Source organism: Alligator sinensis, unplaced genomic scaffold (assembly GCF_000455745.1).
Source record: "Alligator sinensis unplaced genomic scaffold, ASM45574v1 scaffold482_2, whole genome shotgun sequence".
NCBI classification, from domain to species: Eukaryota; Metazoa; Chordata; order Crocodylia; family Alligatoridae; genus Alligator; species Alligator sinensis.
This window is the reverse complement of record NW_005842678.1, coordinates 567,395-583,438: the sequence shown is the minus strand read 5'-3', so window position 1 is coordinate 583,438 and position 16,044 is coordinate 567,395. Positions and strand designations below refer to the sequence as shown.

The window sequence follows — 16,044 nt, the reverse complement described above, 5'->3', positions numbered from 1 at the left end:
CTGCTATTTGCCCAGCCAGGGCAGGGATGGGGTGCAATGCAGGTGCGGCTCACTTTGCATGGAAGGAGGCAAGAGGTAGCAGGGCTTAACCTCTGGTCCCAGCAGTGCCGTGCCCGCATTCCACCCCACTCCCACACTGGCTAGGCAAGCAGTGGCAGCGCCCGCATCCCACACCCTGCACCCCGCCGCCCTGGCTGAGCAAGCAGCAGCAGGACAGAGCCCCTGCTCCCAGCGCTGCCACACCCACATCTCACACCCCCTTCACCCCTTCCCCGAGTCTCGTGCCCCACACCCCGGCTGGGCAGCTTGTCCCAGCCCCAAGCCTCCCTCCCCGATGCCCCTTTCCTCTCCCCTCCAATGTCCAAATTGAATCACTGTCCTTCCAAATCAGCTGAATCCAAAGCGAATACTTGCCACTTCCCACAGGCCTATTGGTCACCAACCTGTCTATATAACAGGTTAGTCTCAGGCCTTCTTGTTCCCAGAAAGCCATGCTGAAAGCCTTCATGAATAGAATGATACTTTCTGTTGTTCCCCTAAGCCCTTCAGGACCTGCCTCTCCTAGAAATCCTTTCTCCCCCTAGACATGCAGAAAACAAATTATTTTAATCTGCACTGAAAAGTAAGAACACTAAAAATCATATCTTGTAGGTACACATTAACATCTAAAATCTTTACCTTTAATCCTGAAATACCTTTTCTACCTTCTGGCCCTTGAAATCCTTGATAGGCCTAAAGTAATTACAGTAATTAAAAATAAAGAGTTAATTTTCAAGAACACAAAAGCAAAATACTGATTGCTTCACAATTCCACAGCCCATATACCTCTATACCAGGATCCCCCTCTCTCCCAGGCAGTCCAAGGTCTCCACTTATTCCCTGTTAATGAACAAAAGCAGACTAAGTAAACATGCAAAATTAAAACCTACTGTGCAATTTTACAAAAGAGAAAAATGATACTTATTCCTGCATTACCTTTTGACCAAGTGTACCTTTCCTTCCAGGAGGTCCAGTAAAACCCTAGATAAACAACTAATGAATCACTTTTAATTAAATGAATAGTGCAGGTTAACTGTGGTCAATATAACTCAGAGAGTATATTCAGAGAGAATCTAGCATCAGAAAACAGTGACGTTCTGGTGGCATAGCTATTTTATCCTAAAGGCCAAATTTGGAATCAGGCATCTAAAGTGAGATTTAGACTAAATTTAGATGCTTCACTTCAAAGCAGTAGACCTGAAACCCTTTATTCAGCTGCTGCCTAGCCCTGGAGACACCTAAACTCCACCTGCAGTTTGCAACCTTTTTGAGTGTACTTGTTACCTGAAGTTTCTACCCTGACAAACACATAGAAGTGCTTCAGTTTGGGCATGTCAGGTGCTCAGTCCCTAGCTCATACCTACCTGAAGTCAAGGTCTAGAAATTAGGCATTTCTCTCCCTAAGTTTCCTGAAGGGCTCAATCTTGTAAATACTCTCCTAACCCACTGACAAGACCAGGGTCCCAACAAAATGTAGTTTTAAACACAACCTTTTAAAATATGCTAACCAATGACAGCTTACTGTAAGATGTACACAAAAATAGGTAGTTAGAGCACTTTGTTAGAGCTCGCCTTTGGGTGAAGAGGCCTAGATCCTAGGTTATCTGCTCTCTGAGCAAGTGTTCTAACAGCTGTACTATTGGGATAAAGGTAAGTAAGCTCTCCTCAGCAGGAGTGTTTGTAAATTTTTATGCCAAAATAAATCAGTGTGATTGCAGAGGGACACCATAAATTTATTATTCAAATTCTGAGTTGAGACCATCTCATTTTAGAGAAACCAGTGAATTAGCATACGTTGGAAATGACTTGTGCGTGCCAAACACTAACAGCCTGGGAATCTGTGACAAGAGGGGGAAAGGCTCCAGTTTCTCATTACTAGTCATCTAAACCATATGCTCTTTCTCTGTGCCATTCTAGTTTCATATGTAGTAGAGAAGTTAGTACTTGTAAGGCAGAAACAAAGCTTACTAGAGCTCCTTTCGGACCTAGTAGACCATAATCCCCTTGATCACCAACTGGGCCCTGAAATTAAACAAACATAGATACAGAAAAAAGATGTACAATCTTCACAACTACTTTGTTCTATAAATTGTTATCAATACTACTGTAAGATATACAGGATTGCCACATACAAGAAAGACATATGACTACATGGATTCCATCTTGAAACTAAGCTGGAAATGGTGAAACAATGAGTTATTCACCATAAATTTGGGACATTTGCATTGTTATTGTAAAGAACAACATGTGTTACTCCTCAGCGACTTGTATGCCACAGCTGAGAATAGTTTCGGAAATGTTATTGTATCTGAAGGTAACGGATCCCTTCAGGATCAGATGTATACAGGTATGTCTATGTTACAAATACAAATGAGTAGCATATTGATATACTCAAGCTATCTTTAAACTAGTTAGCACAGGTACTAATAGCATTCTAACACAGCAACAGAGATTCTAAATATTTGCCAACAAAGCCAAATGCTGCCATAATTAAACTGCTACCAGTACCTGGGATACCAGGGTTGGTTAGGACACAGGGGGCACATCTACATGAGACATTATTACTGTGCAATCATTTAGTGCTTGCGTAAATGAGTCCTTCCACACTTGCATAAGCAAGTACTAAATGACCGCACAATAACAACTGCACGGTCTCTTGCTCATGTAGACGTGGCCAGGATGTAACTGTATTTTTTATGATCATATGTACCTCTGTTTTTATGACTTACTAACTCAGTGGTTCCCAACCTTTTTTTGTGACCCACTTCTGGGAGCGGAGTGTGGCAGCAGCGGTGATGGCAGCCTAGATGCGGGGATGGGGGCGAGGGCACTCCCATCACACAGCATGGCTCATCTTTTGTGTGGAGTGCCACCAGCATTGCCCCTGCAACTCTCATTTGGGTCATGACCCAGGGTTGGGAACTGCTGTACTAACTTGAGGTCTGCCACATGGGCACAAAGTTTTCTTTGACTTAGAGAATTATTTCTCTACATGGCAGAAAATGTGTGCAGGCAGCCTGATCACAGACACTGAACTAAATAATACAAGGGACAAAAAGAGACAAAAGTATTCCTTCTATTAGAAAAAAGTCTCTCTGCATCAAACATAGTCCAGTCTGAAGTCAATCTAAGACTGCTGGGGGACAGGCAGTCTACTACCAGTTATAGCCCAGGTCGTGTCAGCCGCACTACCAATAACTTGGGCAGCCTATGGGATCCTGCTTTGCGACATCCCAAGGAAAGGTCCCTCTTAACCCCTCAGGGAAGCATTGGGGTTCACAAGGCAGACTTAACTGCCTGTACACAAATGCCAGGAGCTTGGGAAACAAGCATGAGGAACTGGCCCTTCTCCTATGTGATAATGACTATGACCTTGTAGGAATTATGGAGACATGGTGGAACTCCACCTATGTTTGGTCATTGGCAGTAGAGGGTTATACCTTGCATAGGAAAGACAGTGTGGGGAAGAGGGGTGGGGGTGTTGCGCTCTATGTCAAAGATCAGCTCACCTCCCTGCAGATTGAGTTTCCAAACGAGGAAGGGAGTCTTGAGACCCTGTGGGTCAAGATATGAAGAAAACATAGGGAGGGTGACTTACTTGTAGGAGTCTACTCTAAACTCCCCCCAACAAGAAGAAGACCTAGATCGGGAATTCATTAGGGAACTGGTTGAAACCACATGCTCCTGATGCTTGATCGTCATGGGGGACTTCAACTTCCCTGACATCTCCTGGGATGAGCGCACAGCCAAATCTGACAGGTCACGTAGCTTTCTCATGTGCATCAATGACCTCTACCTAGCCCAGGAGGTGTATGGACTGACTAGGGGAGAGGCATTGCTGGATCTGGTCCTGGGCAAATGGGAGGACCTGGTGAGCGATTTGTGGATAGAGGGGAAGCTTGGTGACAGCGGCCATGAGTTGGTCACCTTCTTAGTTCACCAAAGAGTAGGCAAACACCTCAGTAAAACAAAAGTCCTTAACTTTGGGAAGGCCAACTTCTGCAAACTGAGAGAACTGGTCAGTCAGGCAATCACAGGCCATACCCCCCCAGAAAAGGAAGTACATGAGGAATGGTCATCGTTCAAAAACATAATACTTGAAGCACAGGGCAAAGCCCTCCCTTTTCACAAGAAATGCAGTCAATCAGCAAGGAAGCCCCTATGGCTGAGTAATGAACCGTTGGACCTCATTAAGCTCAAAAGAGTAGCCTACATCAGCTGGAAAACAAGAAGCATTACCAAAGAGGATTACTCTGCACTCACCCACACCTACAGAGAGCAGTCCAGAAAAGCCAGGGCACAAACTGAGCTTAGACTAGCTACGGGGATCAAGGACAACAAAAACTCCTACTTTAGATATGTGGGAAGTAGGAAAAAGAACAAGGACAGGATTGGGCCAGTGACATATCTAATGGGGCAATTTACATCAGATGCCCAAGAAAAAGCCGATCTCCTAAATGATTTTTTTGCATCAGTTTTTTACCCTCCCACAAGGATCACACTGCCAGGTGTCACACAAACCAATTTGGGAATGTGTGACAGGCCCAAAATCAATGTGGATCAGGTGAGGGAACACCTTGAGAAACTGGACATTCACAAGTACATGGGCCCAGATGGAATGCACCTGAGAGTCTTGAAAGAGCTGGCAGACATCATTGCATCCTGCTTGGCAGGGATATTTGAAAAATTGTGTTACTCAGGCGAGGTCCTGGATGACTGGAAAAGAGCCAACATCGTCCCTATCTACAAGAAAGGGAGGAGGGATGACCCGGGGAACTATAGACCAATCAGTCTATTTTTCTGTCCCTGGAAAAATCCTGAAGAAAATTGTCAAGGGATCCATCAATGCCAGACTAACAGAAGGCGAGCTTCTGAATGCCAGCCAACATGGCTTTGTGACTGGCACGTCTTGCCTGACCAACCTCATCTCCTTCTATGACCAGGTAACATGTGCCCTGGAGAAGGGAGATGATGTGGATGTTATTATCTGGACTTCAAGAAGGCCTTTGACCTAGTTCCCCATGATGTCCTCATGGGTTAGCTGGGGAACTGTGGCCTCGATCATTATACACTCTGATGGCTAGGCAACTGGCTACAGGGTCAGACCCAAAGAGTACTAGTTGAAGGAAACAAATCAACATGGCACAGGGTGACCAGTGGAGTCCCTCAGGACTTGGTACTCAGGCCACTACTCTAACATTTTCATCAATGATCTAGATTCGGGAGTCAGATGTGAACTGGCCAAGTTCGCAGACAATACCAAATTATAGGTGAGGGCCATCATGCCGCAGGACAGGCTGGGAATACAGGCCAACTTGGACACACTCTCAAGGTGGGCCGACCAAAACCGGATGGCCTTCAATGCAAAGAAGTGCAAGGTGCTGCACCTCAGTAGGAAGAACCCTCAGCATACTTATAGGCTCAGGAGTGCTACACTCGCTAGCACCATGACCAAAAGGGACTTGGGGTCTTGACTGACCACAAAATGTATATGAGCCACCAATGTGATGCGGTGGCGGGCAAAGCTAACCAAACTCTGGTTTGCATCCACCAATGCATCTCAAGCACAATGAGGGAAGTCATCCTCCCACTTTATTTGGCTCTGGTAGGACTGCAGCTGAAGTACTGCATCCAGTATTCAGCCCCCCCACTTCAGGAAGGATGTGGAGAAGCTTGAGAGAGTCCAGAGGAGAGCCACTCATATGATCCAATGCCTGGAGGGCAGGCCATATAAGGAGAGGCTGATGGACTTGGGACTCTTCAGTCTGGAGAAGAGAAGGGTCAGGGGAGACTTGGTGGCATCCTACAACTTCATAAGAAGGATACATCAGGACCTGGGAGAACACCTGTTCACCAGAGCTCTCCAAAGGATAACAAGGTTTAACAGCCATAAACTCCAGGAAGGCCAATTTAGACTGGATATAAGAAAAAAGTTCTTTACGGTACATGTGTCCAGAGTCTGGAACAAACTCTCCACAGAGGTGGTGCAGGCACCTACTCTGGACTCCTTCAAAAAACAGGTGGATTTATTTCTTGCTGGAGTCACATGATCCCACTTGACTTCTGACCTATGATGGGGGTGCTGGACCTGATGATCTCATGAGGTCCCATCCAGCCCCTAATGTCTCTGAAATCTATAGGGCAAAAGGATCCACAGAAGAACCTATACACACTGGAAGATACTAAGTGAAGCCCAAAGGAGTCTCAGAAGGTATATGGGAAAAATAAAATAGGGTCCAGTTGGTCTGCAGGTACATTTTATTTTTCTATAGATCTGTGTATGTCTTGTGATGTGTCTATGAGCAACGGATATAGTTAGATGAGCCTTTCCCAGTTTATTTGTAATTTTCTGTAGCTGTCACATTGCGGCTGAGTAGAGAAACAATAATCCACAGTGCCTAGGAAGACAGAGTTCTGGATGGGACTTGTATAAGTCGCAGGTAAAAATGTGGGGTCAGCTCTGATCTTAGGGTACAAGGAGGCTAGACAGGGGGTTCCACATCCTGATAAGGGGTCTCAGTCTTGAAGTTTGCATTCTGAGAGAGTGCCTGGAATTCTAGGCACACAAACTGTCTCCACACTGCTCAGACTCGGTAATATTAAAAGTCTTTACAATCCAAAGTTTGCCAGCTGAGCATCCATAAGAAGGAAGTCAGCCAGGATGTCCTAGGGTAGACAAAGATCCATAAAATATATTTCACTAATTTAAAAGAATAATGCTCTAGAACTAATGAAAGTGATTAAATGGAATTTTTTTAAAAGTAGTAATAAAAATAAAAATGCCTCACCAGCATTTAATATTATGATTCTATACCTAGCATGGTTTGACCATTATGAAAATAAAAAAGATCCATAGATTTTAAAGCCAAAAATTATCATTATGCTCACCTAGTCTGAGCTCCTACCCTCAGTAATTTTACACATTGCACTAGCTTCTGGCTCAGTAACATCTTTAGAAAGACAAAATTACAGAGGATCCAGTAATCCTTTGATACGTTGACCCAGTAATTAACTTTACAGTTAAAAATGACTACTACACTTAAGTAAAAGCTTGTGCTTTAGTTAAACTTACCCTAGGTCCTTGCTGGCCTGGTAAACCATCAGCTCCAGACAAGCCTTTATCACCCTAGAAGTACAACAACAGAAGTTGTGCACATAGTTACAGGCTATGATCAGGAGTTCATTTATAGCTATACATTTTTTTCAGAAAGTTTCAGCCTGAAGCTGCCCCCTCTCCCCCGTCTCTGTGCTTTCCTGATATCAGTGTTATCCCAGTCTGGGGAAGGCATGGGAAGCAGTGCCTGCTCTACTTTTGTTTCTGGCAAAAGTGGAGTAACAGAGAAAATCTCCCCATGTTCCCCAAGACTCTGGACACCTCGGTCGGGGCAACAGGCAGAGAGTCCTTCCACACTGCGCCACTCCCCCCATAGACAGAACTGGGAGAGAAAGGCAATACCCCTCACCCATTCCCCAGATTGAGGTGTCCTTTTGGAAGTATTGCTTTTCAAATGCCACATGGGGGAAGGGGCCAATGGGTTTCCCCCTGTGCAGCATGTTCGAAGCCAGTGTCAGCAGTCCTACAGGTCAGGTACAGACATTACACTTTTACTGGTATAAGTGATTGGAAACCAGTCTATACCCAGAACAGAACAGGTCAGCACACAAAACCGGTCCACCTGTAACAGAACAGAAGTTTGGCACACACAGACTGGTTTAAAAATGGCGGAACTTGGTCTAAGGTTTGGGGGGCCTCCCCTCCCCCACCAAAGGCCGAACATGTGTTCACTTCACTACTGATCTAAACTATGCCACTTACAGGAAACCACGTAACTTTGATTGATTCCACCTTGGACTTTTTAAATGTCTGTACCTAGCCACAGTGGATGGGAAGAGTGGAGTAGTAGGGCAGTGGGTGCCCCCAATTTAATGGAAGGCTCAGGGAGTACCAGCAACCCAAATCCTCCACAGGAGTCAAGCTATGAGGAATTGCCCACCCCCCACCCCAGAGTAGAGTTCCTGGTCTGGGGAAAAGCACAGGGGAACATGCTATTCAGCTCCTGTGGATCATGGAGGAGAAGTGTACAGGTGTTCATTTTTACAAGAGAAACTCTAACACAGGAGAATTCTAGGTATCATCTTTATCCCAGAAGGGTATGGGTCCTTTGGGAGAAACTGAATGAATACTTGTACACTTTTAGTTTCTACTGGGAGAGTGGTGATTTTCCCCACTAGAAACATAACAGATATATGTGGCCATACACTCAGCATGCAAGCCTATTGCCTTTTGGTATGCGAAGGTCCAAAACTATGCATTTGTTTTCTATGAACTGCACCTTTACATTTTTGGAGCACCTCCTACATGTATGCAAGGATCATTTTTCCACCAGCATTTTTGCAACCCATTGCACAAGAGATACTCTTTTACCCGAGATTTTGTTAAAACTTATTTTTATTGGTAAACTTTATCATAAATTAAAGTTATTTTAGGGTGTCAATAGATGGTTGCTGCTTGTGCATAGGAATATGTTATATAGATGTCCTTATAAACATTCAATGCATCTTTACACGTGCTCCAGAGGCTGGGGGGGAGGGGGTTTTAATTAGAGCAGCTCTGAGAGCCACTCTTGTGAAAGCACCTGCAGCATTTTGTGTATTCAGCATCCCATGCTTCAAAATGGTGGTGGGATGCTTTAACTGCCATTTTGTAGCACTGGGACACTGGGTATACAAGACACGGAAGCTGCTGGAACATGAGAATTAGCACACTGCAGCAGGCTCAATTAATCAAGTCTGTTCTGACATGTTGTAATTACAGTGTGACGGAGCAGCATCCCTGCACATCTACAGGTACCTTCTACAGGCACATACTACAGGCAGAAGGAAGGCCAGGGTGCATCTGAGGAAGCGTATAAAAGCTCATGCCCCTTTGAACCAGCTAGTCTCTGAAGTGCCATCTTGCCCTACCTTCTCCCTGTCTTCACACTACATGATCAATTTGGGTACGGCAAGGTCATTTTTACCACATTTTATTTACCTTTGTGCACATTTTTACCTTCACTCCTTGGAATCCCATGATTCCTACAATGCCTGGTTCTCCTTGTTCTCCCTGAAGTGTTAAAAAAGACGACTAATTCAGTGATGGACACAAATGTGAAACAAAGTCTTTACTGTGTTTAGTATCCCACCGAAACCTACATAAAATGTCATGAGTAACAAATTAGTTCAATGAATTTTACAGGTTATTTATTCAAGAACCATCTAGTAATAGCACTTCATGTATTATTCTCCATACAATGATCATTCAGTTGCCTATGAAATACAGCCACTTCTAAGATGGAACATAACAATGATTCTGGACCAGTGACAACATAGTACCATATTTTCCCACATAAATTGCATGTCTTTTCACCAAAACACAGGTGTTGGAAACTGGAGTGCATATTACATGTAAGAAATACGGCAAAAGCAGTTTCAGCCACTTACCAGTGACAAACAAAAGTAAAAACTGCATGTGATTCACAGTGAGCAGAACAATGAGCAGTCTCATGTTCCTAGCTGCTGTAACTAAATTACTTACAAGAAAAGATTTCCTTCATTCTGCCTTTCAAAAAAAGGTGTGTATCTTATTCTGGGGCACATTATATGCAAGAAAATATGGTAACTGTTAAGCAAAGAAATAAAAATATGGAATATAGGTGGGCTATAGTGCGTGCTCAAGTTAGAATTTGGCTAGAGCACCATGGGATCTTATAAAAACACGCTAAAAGTCAGAAAGAGTCAGATACACCCTTCCAAAAATCATCAAAAAGGTGGAACCTATACAGAGAGGTTAAGGAGTAACTCAGAGACAAGAATGCCATCCTAATCACCAATACCACTTCCTCCAGCACTCTGGGATTTTCATGAAGTTCTCTTGGCCTAGTTGCTGACAAGGTTTTGACTTATTTCTTTTAGTGTTCAGATCATAGCCAAGGTAAGAGCCAGTGCATAGACAGAAAACATTACAAGCTTAACTTTTTGAAGAGTTCAGCTAAGCTAAAAAAACACAGTAAATACCTTATATCCTTTTGCTCCAAGTCCTCCTCTGTTTCCAGGTGATCCAGATACCCCCTAAGACAAAAAAGTAAGTATTTAGTAGTAATAGCTGCTTCTCAGTCATTTCAAACTTGCAGCTATGATGACAACTGCAGACACTGCCATGATGTCATATATATTTCTATGATATTCCAACACAAGTTGTTATACTGCTCATTACACTAAAAGATATTCCAGATGGATGCATTGCCATGAAGTTTTCAAACATTTGGAAGGGTACTCACTTTAAAACCTTTTACTCCTGGTAATCCTTTGAGACCTGGAGGACCTGTATCACCCTTTAAAAGAAAAGTGATTTATCACAAGGAAAATAAATTTTCACATCTTTTAATTGCAACATCCATCAGACCACCTATGTTAATGTACATGATGAACACTCAGTTTAATGACTCTTTGCACTTGAAACAACACATGTTGCTTACCATTTTCCAATAGATTGTATTACCTCAAACCAAAAGCAAATTATATACGTTAGAACCTTGTGCCGAAGTAAATCATTGCAACTCTGTTGACTTTAATAGACTTATGCCAATGTACAGCAGCTGAAGACCTGGCCATAAATTATTTCTGATAGTGGATTTATCTTCATGATTTCACATATACAGATGAAGTATTTGGCAATGAATGTCTTCCTCACAGATATTTCAAACCACAACATAGGAACAGAAGGGTTTCTCAGTGCGATCGCTTACATTCAAAGGCAACCCTTTTTCCAAAATGATCTACAAAAATGGCCTTGCTAGCCGCTATCAATTATCATGGCTACAAAGCACTAATCAAAATACCCACAATGTGGTGGAGATAAAGAAACGGCACCGTCATTGCTTTTGTTTATTTCTCATACTCATTATTTTATATGTAACACAAAAGGCATAGAAAAAATATACAGCTTGATATATTTCCTATAAAGTTCAAAAATTGGACATATGCACAATATAAGATAAGTATATATCTGTTAATCAAGTAATCCTTTCATTGCTTTTTCACCTTTAGTGCCCACTAGACCCTTGAAATAAAAGGGAAAAGTGTTTATGGTTGTAACTGTATAAAGCCAAACAAAACAAAATTCAGATATTATTATACAGTAAAAAACAAAATAATTATAATCATACTTTTGGACCAGGATTTCCAGTGTTTCCATAATCTCCTAGGTGGCCATGTATTCCCTATTAACAAGAAAAACATTGAATTACTTAGTTTTTAAGTGAATTTAGTGCTGGTGAATGTCATTGAAGTTCCATCATGAGCAGAGTCAGTGCAAGTTTTCCCCACTTATCCACTTCACTAGAAGAACTTATTTTCACAGCTAGACAGATACTGCTCTCTGAATCCATTCAGTCTTTAGCCTTTTTGGCTAAGTACAGATAGTCAAAAGCCCAAGTCTAAATTGATTCACTCTTCAGAGGTTAGTGTACGCTTCATAGATTGAACCAATAAGCAAGTGAACAGACATTCACTTCTGATTCCAGAAATGCAGCCACATGCCTGCAGTGGCTAAGGCCAGAACCAGGGGGTGCTAAAGCAAGCCTCCCTGTGTGGATGGAGCAGATAGCTTAGGCCAAAGCTAGCCCGCCCACCCTCCAAGAGGGTGTTTGCAGGGGAGATGCAAAGCTTCCTGGGATGCTGGAGGACTGAGTTAACTAGAATCTGGAGGGAATCTGGGACAGAAGTTCAGTAAACCAACTTAACCTAAATCAGTTAAGTCTGATACTACATCCATCCAGGTTTATCTTCAACCAGTTTTGGCCATTTTGAAAGTGATTTATGTGCACTGAAGTTCTGTTGTGTTACAGATTTGTACCTGTTTCTGATCATTTATATTGGTTTACCTGTAATTTCTGTCCCTAGACTTTAAGGCATCTTGCAACAGCATCTTATGATTGCTGTAATCTGGGATAAGCAGTAGAAGAATTTATACTGGTATCTGCAAAGTTAGGGAACCTGATAACACTTGTGAGAATATCTTCATGCTGCATAAGAAAACAATGGAAAACAATCTCACCAGGATTCACCCTTTTGTTGACATAAGTGAGCACACCATCAGCCTTCTCCTTGAGATTGGTACCTAAAAAGCCAGCTCTCCTGGGTTGAGCCCATAATAGCAGTTTACATAATAGTATTGAACAAGATTTTTTTCTGCACTGTTACATGCACATCTACTCTTTAAAGCTAAGTACAGATATTCAAAAAGCCTGAGGCAGAATTGATCTAATAGTTTTCTGTAAGTGACATAGTTTAGAACAGTCGTGAACAGAACACACATTCGCCCTTTGATGTTGGTGGTGGGGAGAGGGGGGAGGACAAATCTTAGACCCAGTTCTTCCATTTTTAAACCAGTCTATGTGTACCAAACTTCTATTCTGTTATGGTTTCCAATCATTCATACTGGTAAAAGTGTAATGTCTGTACCTGGCCTAGGTATACTAAATCTCATTTCTCATAGAACCTAAGTTAACTGCTCCCTGGGTTGTGATCCCCAGGGGCATCTCCAACAAATCCAGTGTTCTGCAGTCCAAGTCCCTTTTTTAATAGCTGAAATTTGTATCTGTTGTAACATGCGATCATAATATGAAGGTGAAGAATCACACAGATGCCTAAGGGCTCTGTCCCAGATTTCCTGTATAACACCAGAAATCTATGGACTATTGTGCTGTCATAAAGTTAGGGCAGACTCCATGGTCTCTCTTCAGTTACAGGTCTCAGAGCAGTTGCTCTCAGTGGGAAAAAGGGGCAGGGGCAGGGGGACCACTAGAGTTTTGGAGGGTGGGCAGAGGTAGAGTAGCTGGGAGCTGTGCATCCCAGGATGCTGGAGGAATGAACGTAAAGTGTTTTACCTCCCCTGACCATTCAGACAACATGGGGAAAGCATTTCCAAGATAAACCTCCTTTTGAGTAGCTTATCTTTAAAATATTTAGACTTTAAAGGATACTTATTATGCTTTCACACTCTTAGATAAGGGGTTTTCAACCTTTTGCATTATTGTACCCCACAGTGGCCAGACACGCAGCAGTGTATTCCCAGCCACCAATCTGCAGGCTGGGGGAGTGGGTGGGTGGAAGTGGGGGGGGGGGGTGAGGGGGTGCCGGAAGGGGGGGTGGCGCCAGCCACTGCATGCAAGCTTCCCCCACACCCTGTGTTCGGCCGGGTGGCCAGCACCTCATAACAGCGCTCTGTCCCTGCCCGCCTGCACATACCCCCTAGGGCCATCTCAAGTACCCCCAGGGGCATGCATACCCCCAGTTGACAACCCCTGTCTTAGATGGGTGAATTTTAAGTGCCTTTATGCCAGTATTAAGTTTACTTATGATAAAACCCTAAAGTGATGGTTAGCTAAGTAAGCATCAGTCACTGGATCATCTAGCCCTCAACAAGAGCCTATCCTTCCCTCAGGAGAGGGAAGGAACACTTCATCCATTGCCTCTCCCTAGTGCCAGTGCCATGCTACCCACTTGTCTCCAGCATGTTCACCAGAGCTACACATGTTTAAGGTTGATTTTCTCTTTAGATAACCTATGCAAACAAAGGTCATGTCTAATATTAGGAGGTAAAGCCTATGATAATTACCATATTTCCAGTTCTGCCAGACTCTCCCTGTGCTCCTTTGTCTCCTTTTTGCCCCTAAAAATCATAAAATAAGGGCTGAGCATGATTTTGACAAAACCATGGAAAATTATCAAAACTAGAAAGTTTCGTTTTAAATTATACCTTGGGGCCTGTTGTTCCTTGATCTTGTGATCTTCCATGGGCACATTTACAACTTCTTTCACACTAAAAATGAAGACATAGGTTACCTAGGGAGCATACAGACATAACACACAAAATGTTTTAAAAATGGAGTGTTTCAACTGTGGACACATGTGTAGTCTTGTGCCTCTCCCCTAGCATTTCAAAACTGCCATAACAGCATGCAGTGATGCTACTCTCCAGTCAGGGCATATGGTAGAAGGTTGCTCCCTCCTGTGTTCCACTTCCTCTCCCCACTCCATCAACCAGGGGGAGAAGGGGGAGCAAAGAGTCCGAGGGTGCTTCCAGCACCCTGGGCACCAGGAGTCAGAGTAAAGGCAGTGTTGTACTGTGGGATGCCTGGACCAGAAGTACAACTGGGTGCTAGACTGTCTAGAACAGTCATGCACAGGGCAGCAGCAGTAGCTGCACTGCTGGAGGTGTGGTGGCATGGTGGATGCTATTTTGTGGCCCCTTCAGGGACAGCACCTGGGACTGGTGCCCTGGTCACCTCCCTTCCCCACCCCCTTCTGTCATGCTACTGGTCTGGAGGATCAACCCAATGTAAACACGAGACAAAATGGTACAAAATAGTGCCCACTCCTTCCAGATATATGTTTGCCATGCTTTGGCCACTTTGGGAGCATTTTATCAGATGTGCACACCTGTACATTCATCTTTTTAAACATTTCAAAGCTATTTGAAACATTTTAAATGTTACATCTGTCTGTAGCCTTATTTTTGTGCTGCAAAGAGCAAGTTGCAAGATAATATCTCCTACTGGACTACAGGGGGAATTCCAAGCCTCGTCCTTAAATTGTAGAAAAAGAAATTTTCTAATTCTTATGGTAGAGCTGGTTACAGCCAAGAACCAAAAAGGCTACACATGCTTTTTGGGGTTCCAGCTCTACAGCTATATTCAGTTAGTGCCCTGCTGGAAATCCTATACATACTTTTAAATCAAGCTACAGGGGCCCAGTCTCAATCTCAGCTACTAACATCCTGCCCTTCCCATTTCCAGCTGCTGAAACTCTTCAGTTTCAACTGCAACCCCACAATAATGGCAAAACACACTGAACCACACTCTCAGCCCCTTAAAGAAAATATCCAGCTCCAAATTACCAAACATTTTTTCCCCTAGATGTCATGTGATTTGCAGAAGCCTTCCTCTCCACATACAGCTCTGCAAAACTTGCAGACCTGACAATGAAGATAGATTTTACTGGCAGTGGATAGCATATAGAGCTATGCAAGAGTCAGTTAAGTTAACATTGAGTTATCATAAGTGAAGGAGCTCATGAGAGAAACCATACGCTCTACTCACAGTATCAGAAAGTTCACAGCATCCTTCTGAGTATGCTTTATCTGCATCACAATGCATTTCAAGTTGCTGCAAGTCCACCTGGCAAACATATAAAACAACTTCTTGAAACCATATATAACAGCTTTAATAAATATGGGCTAATTGACCTCTTCTCTATAGAATCAGAACCCCACTCACCCATTTACTCACTCTGCACTCCGCAGTACAGATACACAGTGTTTCCCTCTACCAAGTAATTCACCCACACTGATCAACTCTTCCTTCCCACCTCACCACTCTCCCTATGACCAATGAGACCAGTAGGATTGGCTAATTGTAGAATACTGTCACTACAAAAGCATATCATGTCTCTTCTTACTTTTCTGTTTTAATTCCAGATTAAGAAAATGTGATTGCTTTCCTTCTATAAAGAAAAATTGAAAGTTAAACACTTGCTGAATATTCACTAATAAAACTCCCATGGGATATAAAACCATAAAATTTACTGGCTGTTCTGTCTTATGTTTGAAAGACAGGCTGTGCAGAAATGTTAAACCAAGTACAGTGACCTCTAGCACAAAAGCTCTGTGTAGTAATTACATTTGTAGATTATTTTACGTGCGCACACACCTTTTATTCTGAATTCTAAGAACTACGAATATTTATCGGAGAGCTTCACAAAAATTAGAACTAGATTTCAGATCCCCACGATGACCACTAGAGGGTGCTTGTGCTTAAGTAATAAAAGATGGTTTCATGCACCCTACAGAAAAAATACTGAATAGCTGCAAATGCCTCTTAAGAGAGAGCTGTATTAAAATATTAGAAAACCTAGTTTGCATCCATCAAAAGCCTGATTCTGAACCTTTAAATATTATCAAGA

The 16,044-nt window shown here is 43.0% G+C and overlaps 1 protein-coding gene and 1 long non-coding RNA gene across 2 annotated transcripts in view; both read right to left on the bottom strand.

The window, feature by feature from the left end:
- Positions 1-13,782, bottom strand: part of LOC102387123 (collagen alpha-2(IX) chain-like) — a 30,942-nt gene extending 17,160 nt beyond the window's left edge. Inside the window, exons 1-8 of the mRNA XM_025215850.1 lie at positions 13,700-13,782; positions 12,147-12,216; positions 11,247-11,300; positions 10,359-10,412; positions 10,096-10,149; positions 9,074-9,145; positions 7,112-7,165; positions 2,008-2,061 (exon numbers count right to left, since the gene is read on the bottom strand). Coding sequence (XP_025071635.1) covers positions 2,008-2,061; positions 7,112-7,165; positions 9,074-9,145; positions 10,096-10,149; positions 10,359-10,412; positions 11,247-11,300; positions 12,147-12,216; positions 13,700-13,782 — 495 coding nt within the window. The remainder of the gene's footprint in view (positions 1-2,007; positions 2,062-7,111; positions 7,166-9,073; positions 9,146-10,095; positions 10,150-10,358; positions 10,413-11,246; positions 11,301-12,146; positions 12,217-13,699) is intronic.
- Positions 13,783-13,844: 62 nt separating this feature from the next.
- LOC112551953 overlaps positions 13,845-16,044 on the bottom strand; it is a 2,846-nt gene continuing 646 nt past the window's right edge. Inside the window, exons 2-3 of the long non-coding RNA XR_003096300.1 lie at positions 15,183-15,260; positions 13,845-13,903 (exon numbers count right to left, since the gene is read on the bottom strand). This is a non-coding gene — a long non-coding RNA (uncharacterized LOC112551953). The remainder of the gene's footprint in view (positions 13,904-15,182; positions 15,261-16,044) is intronic.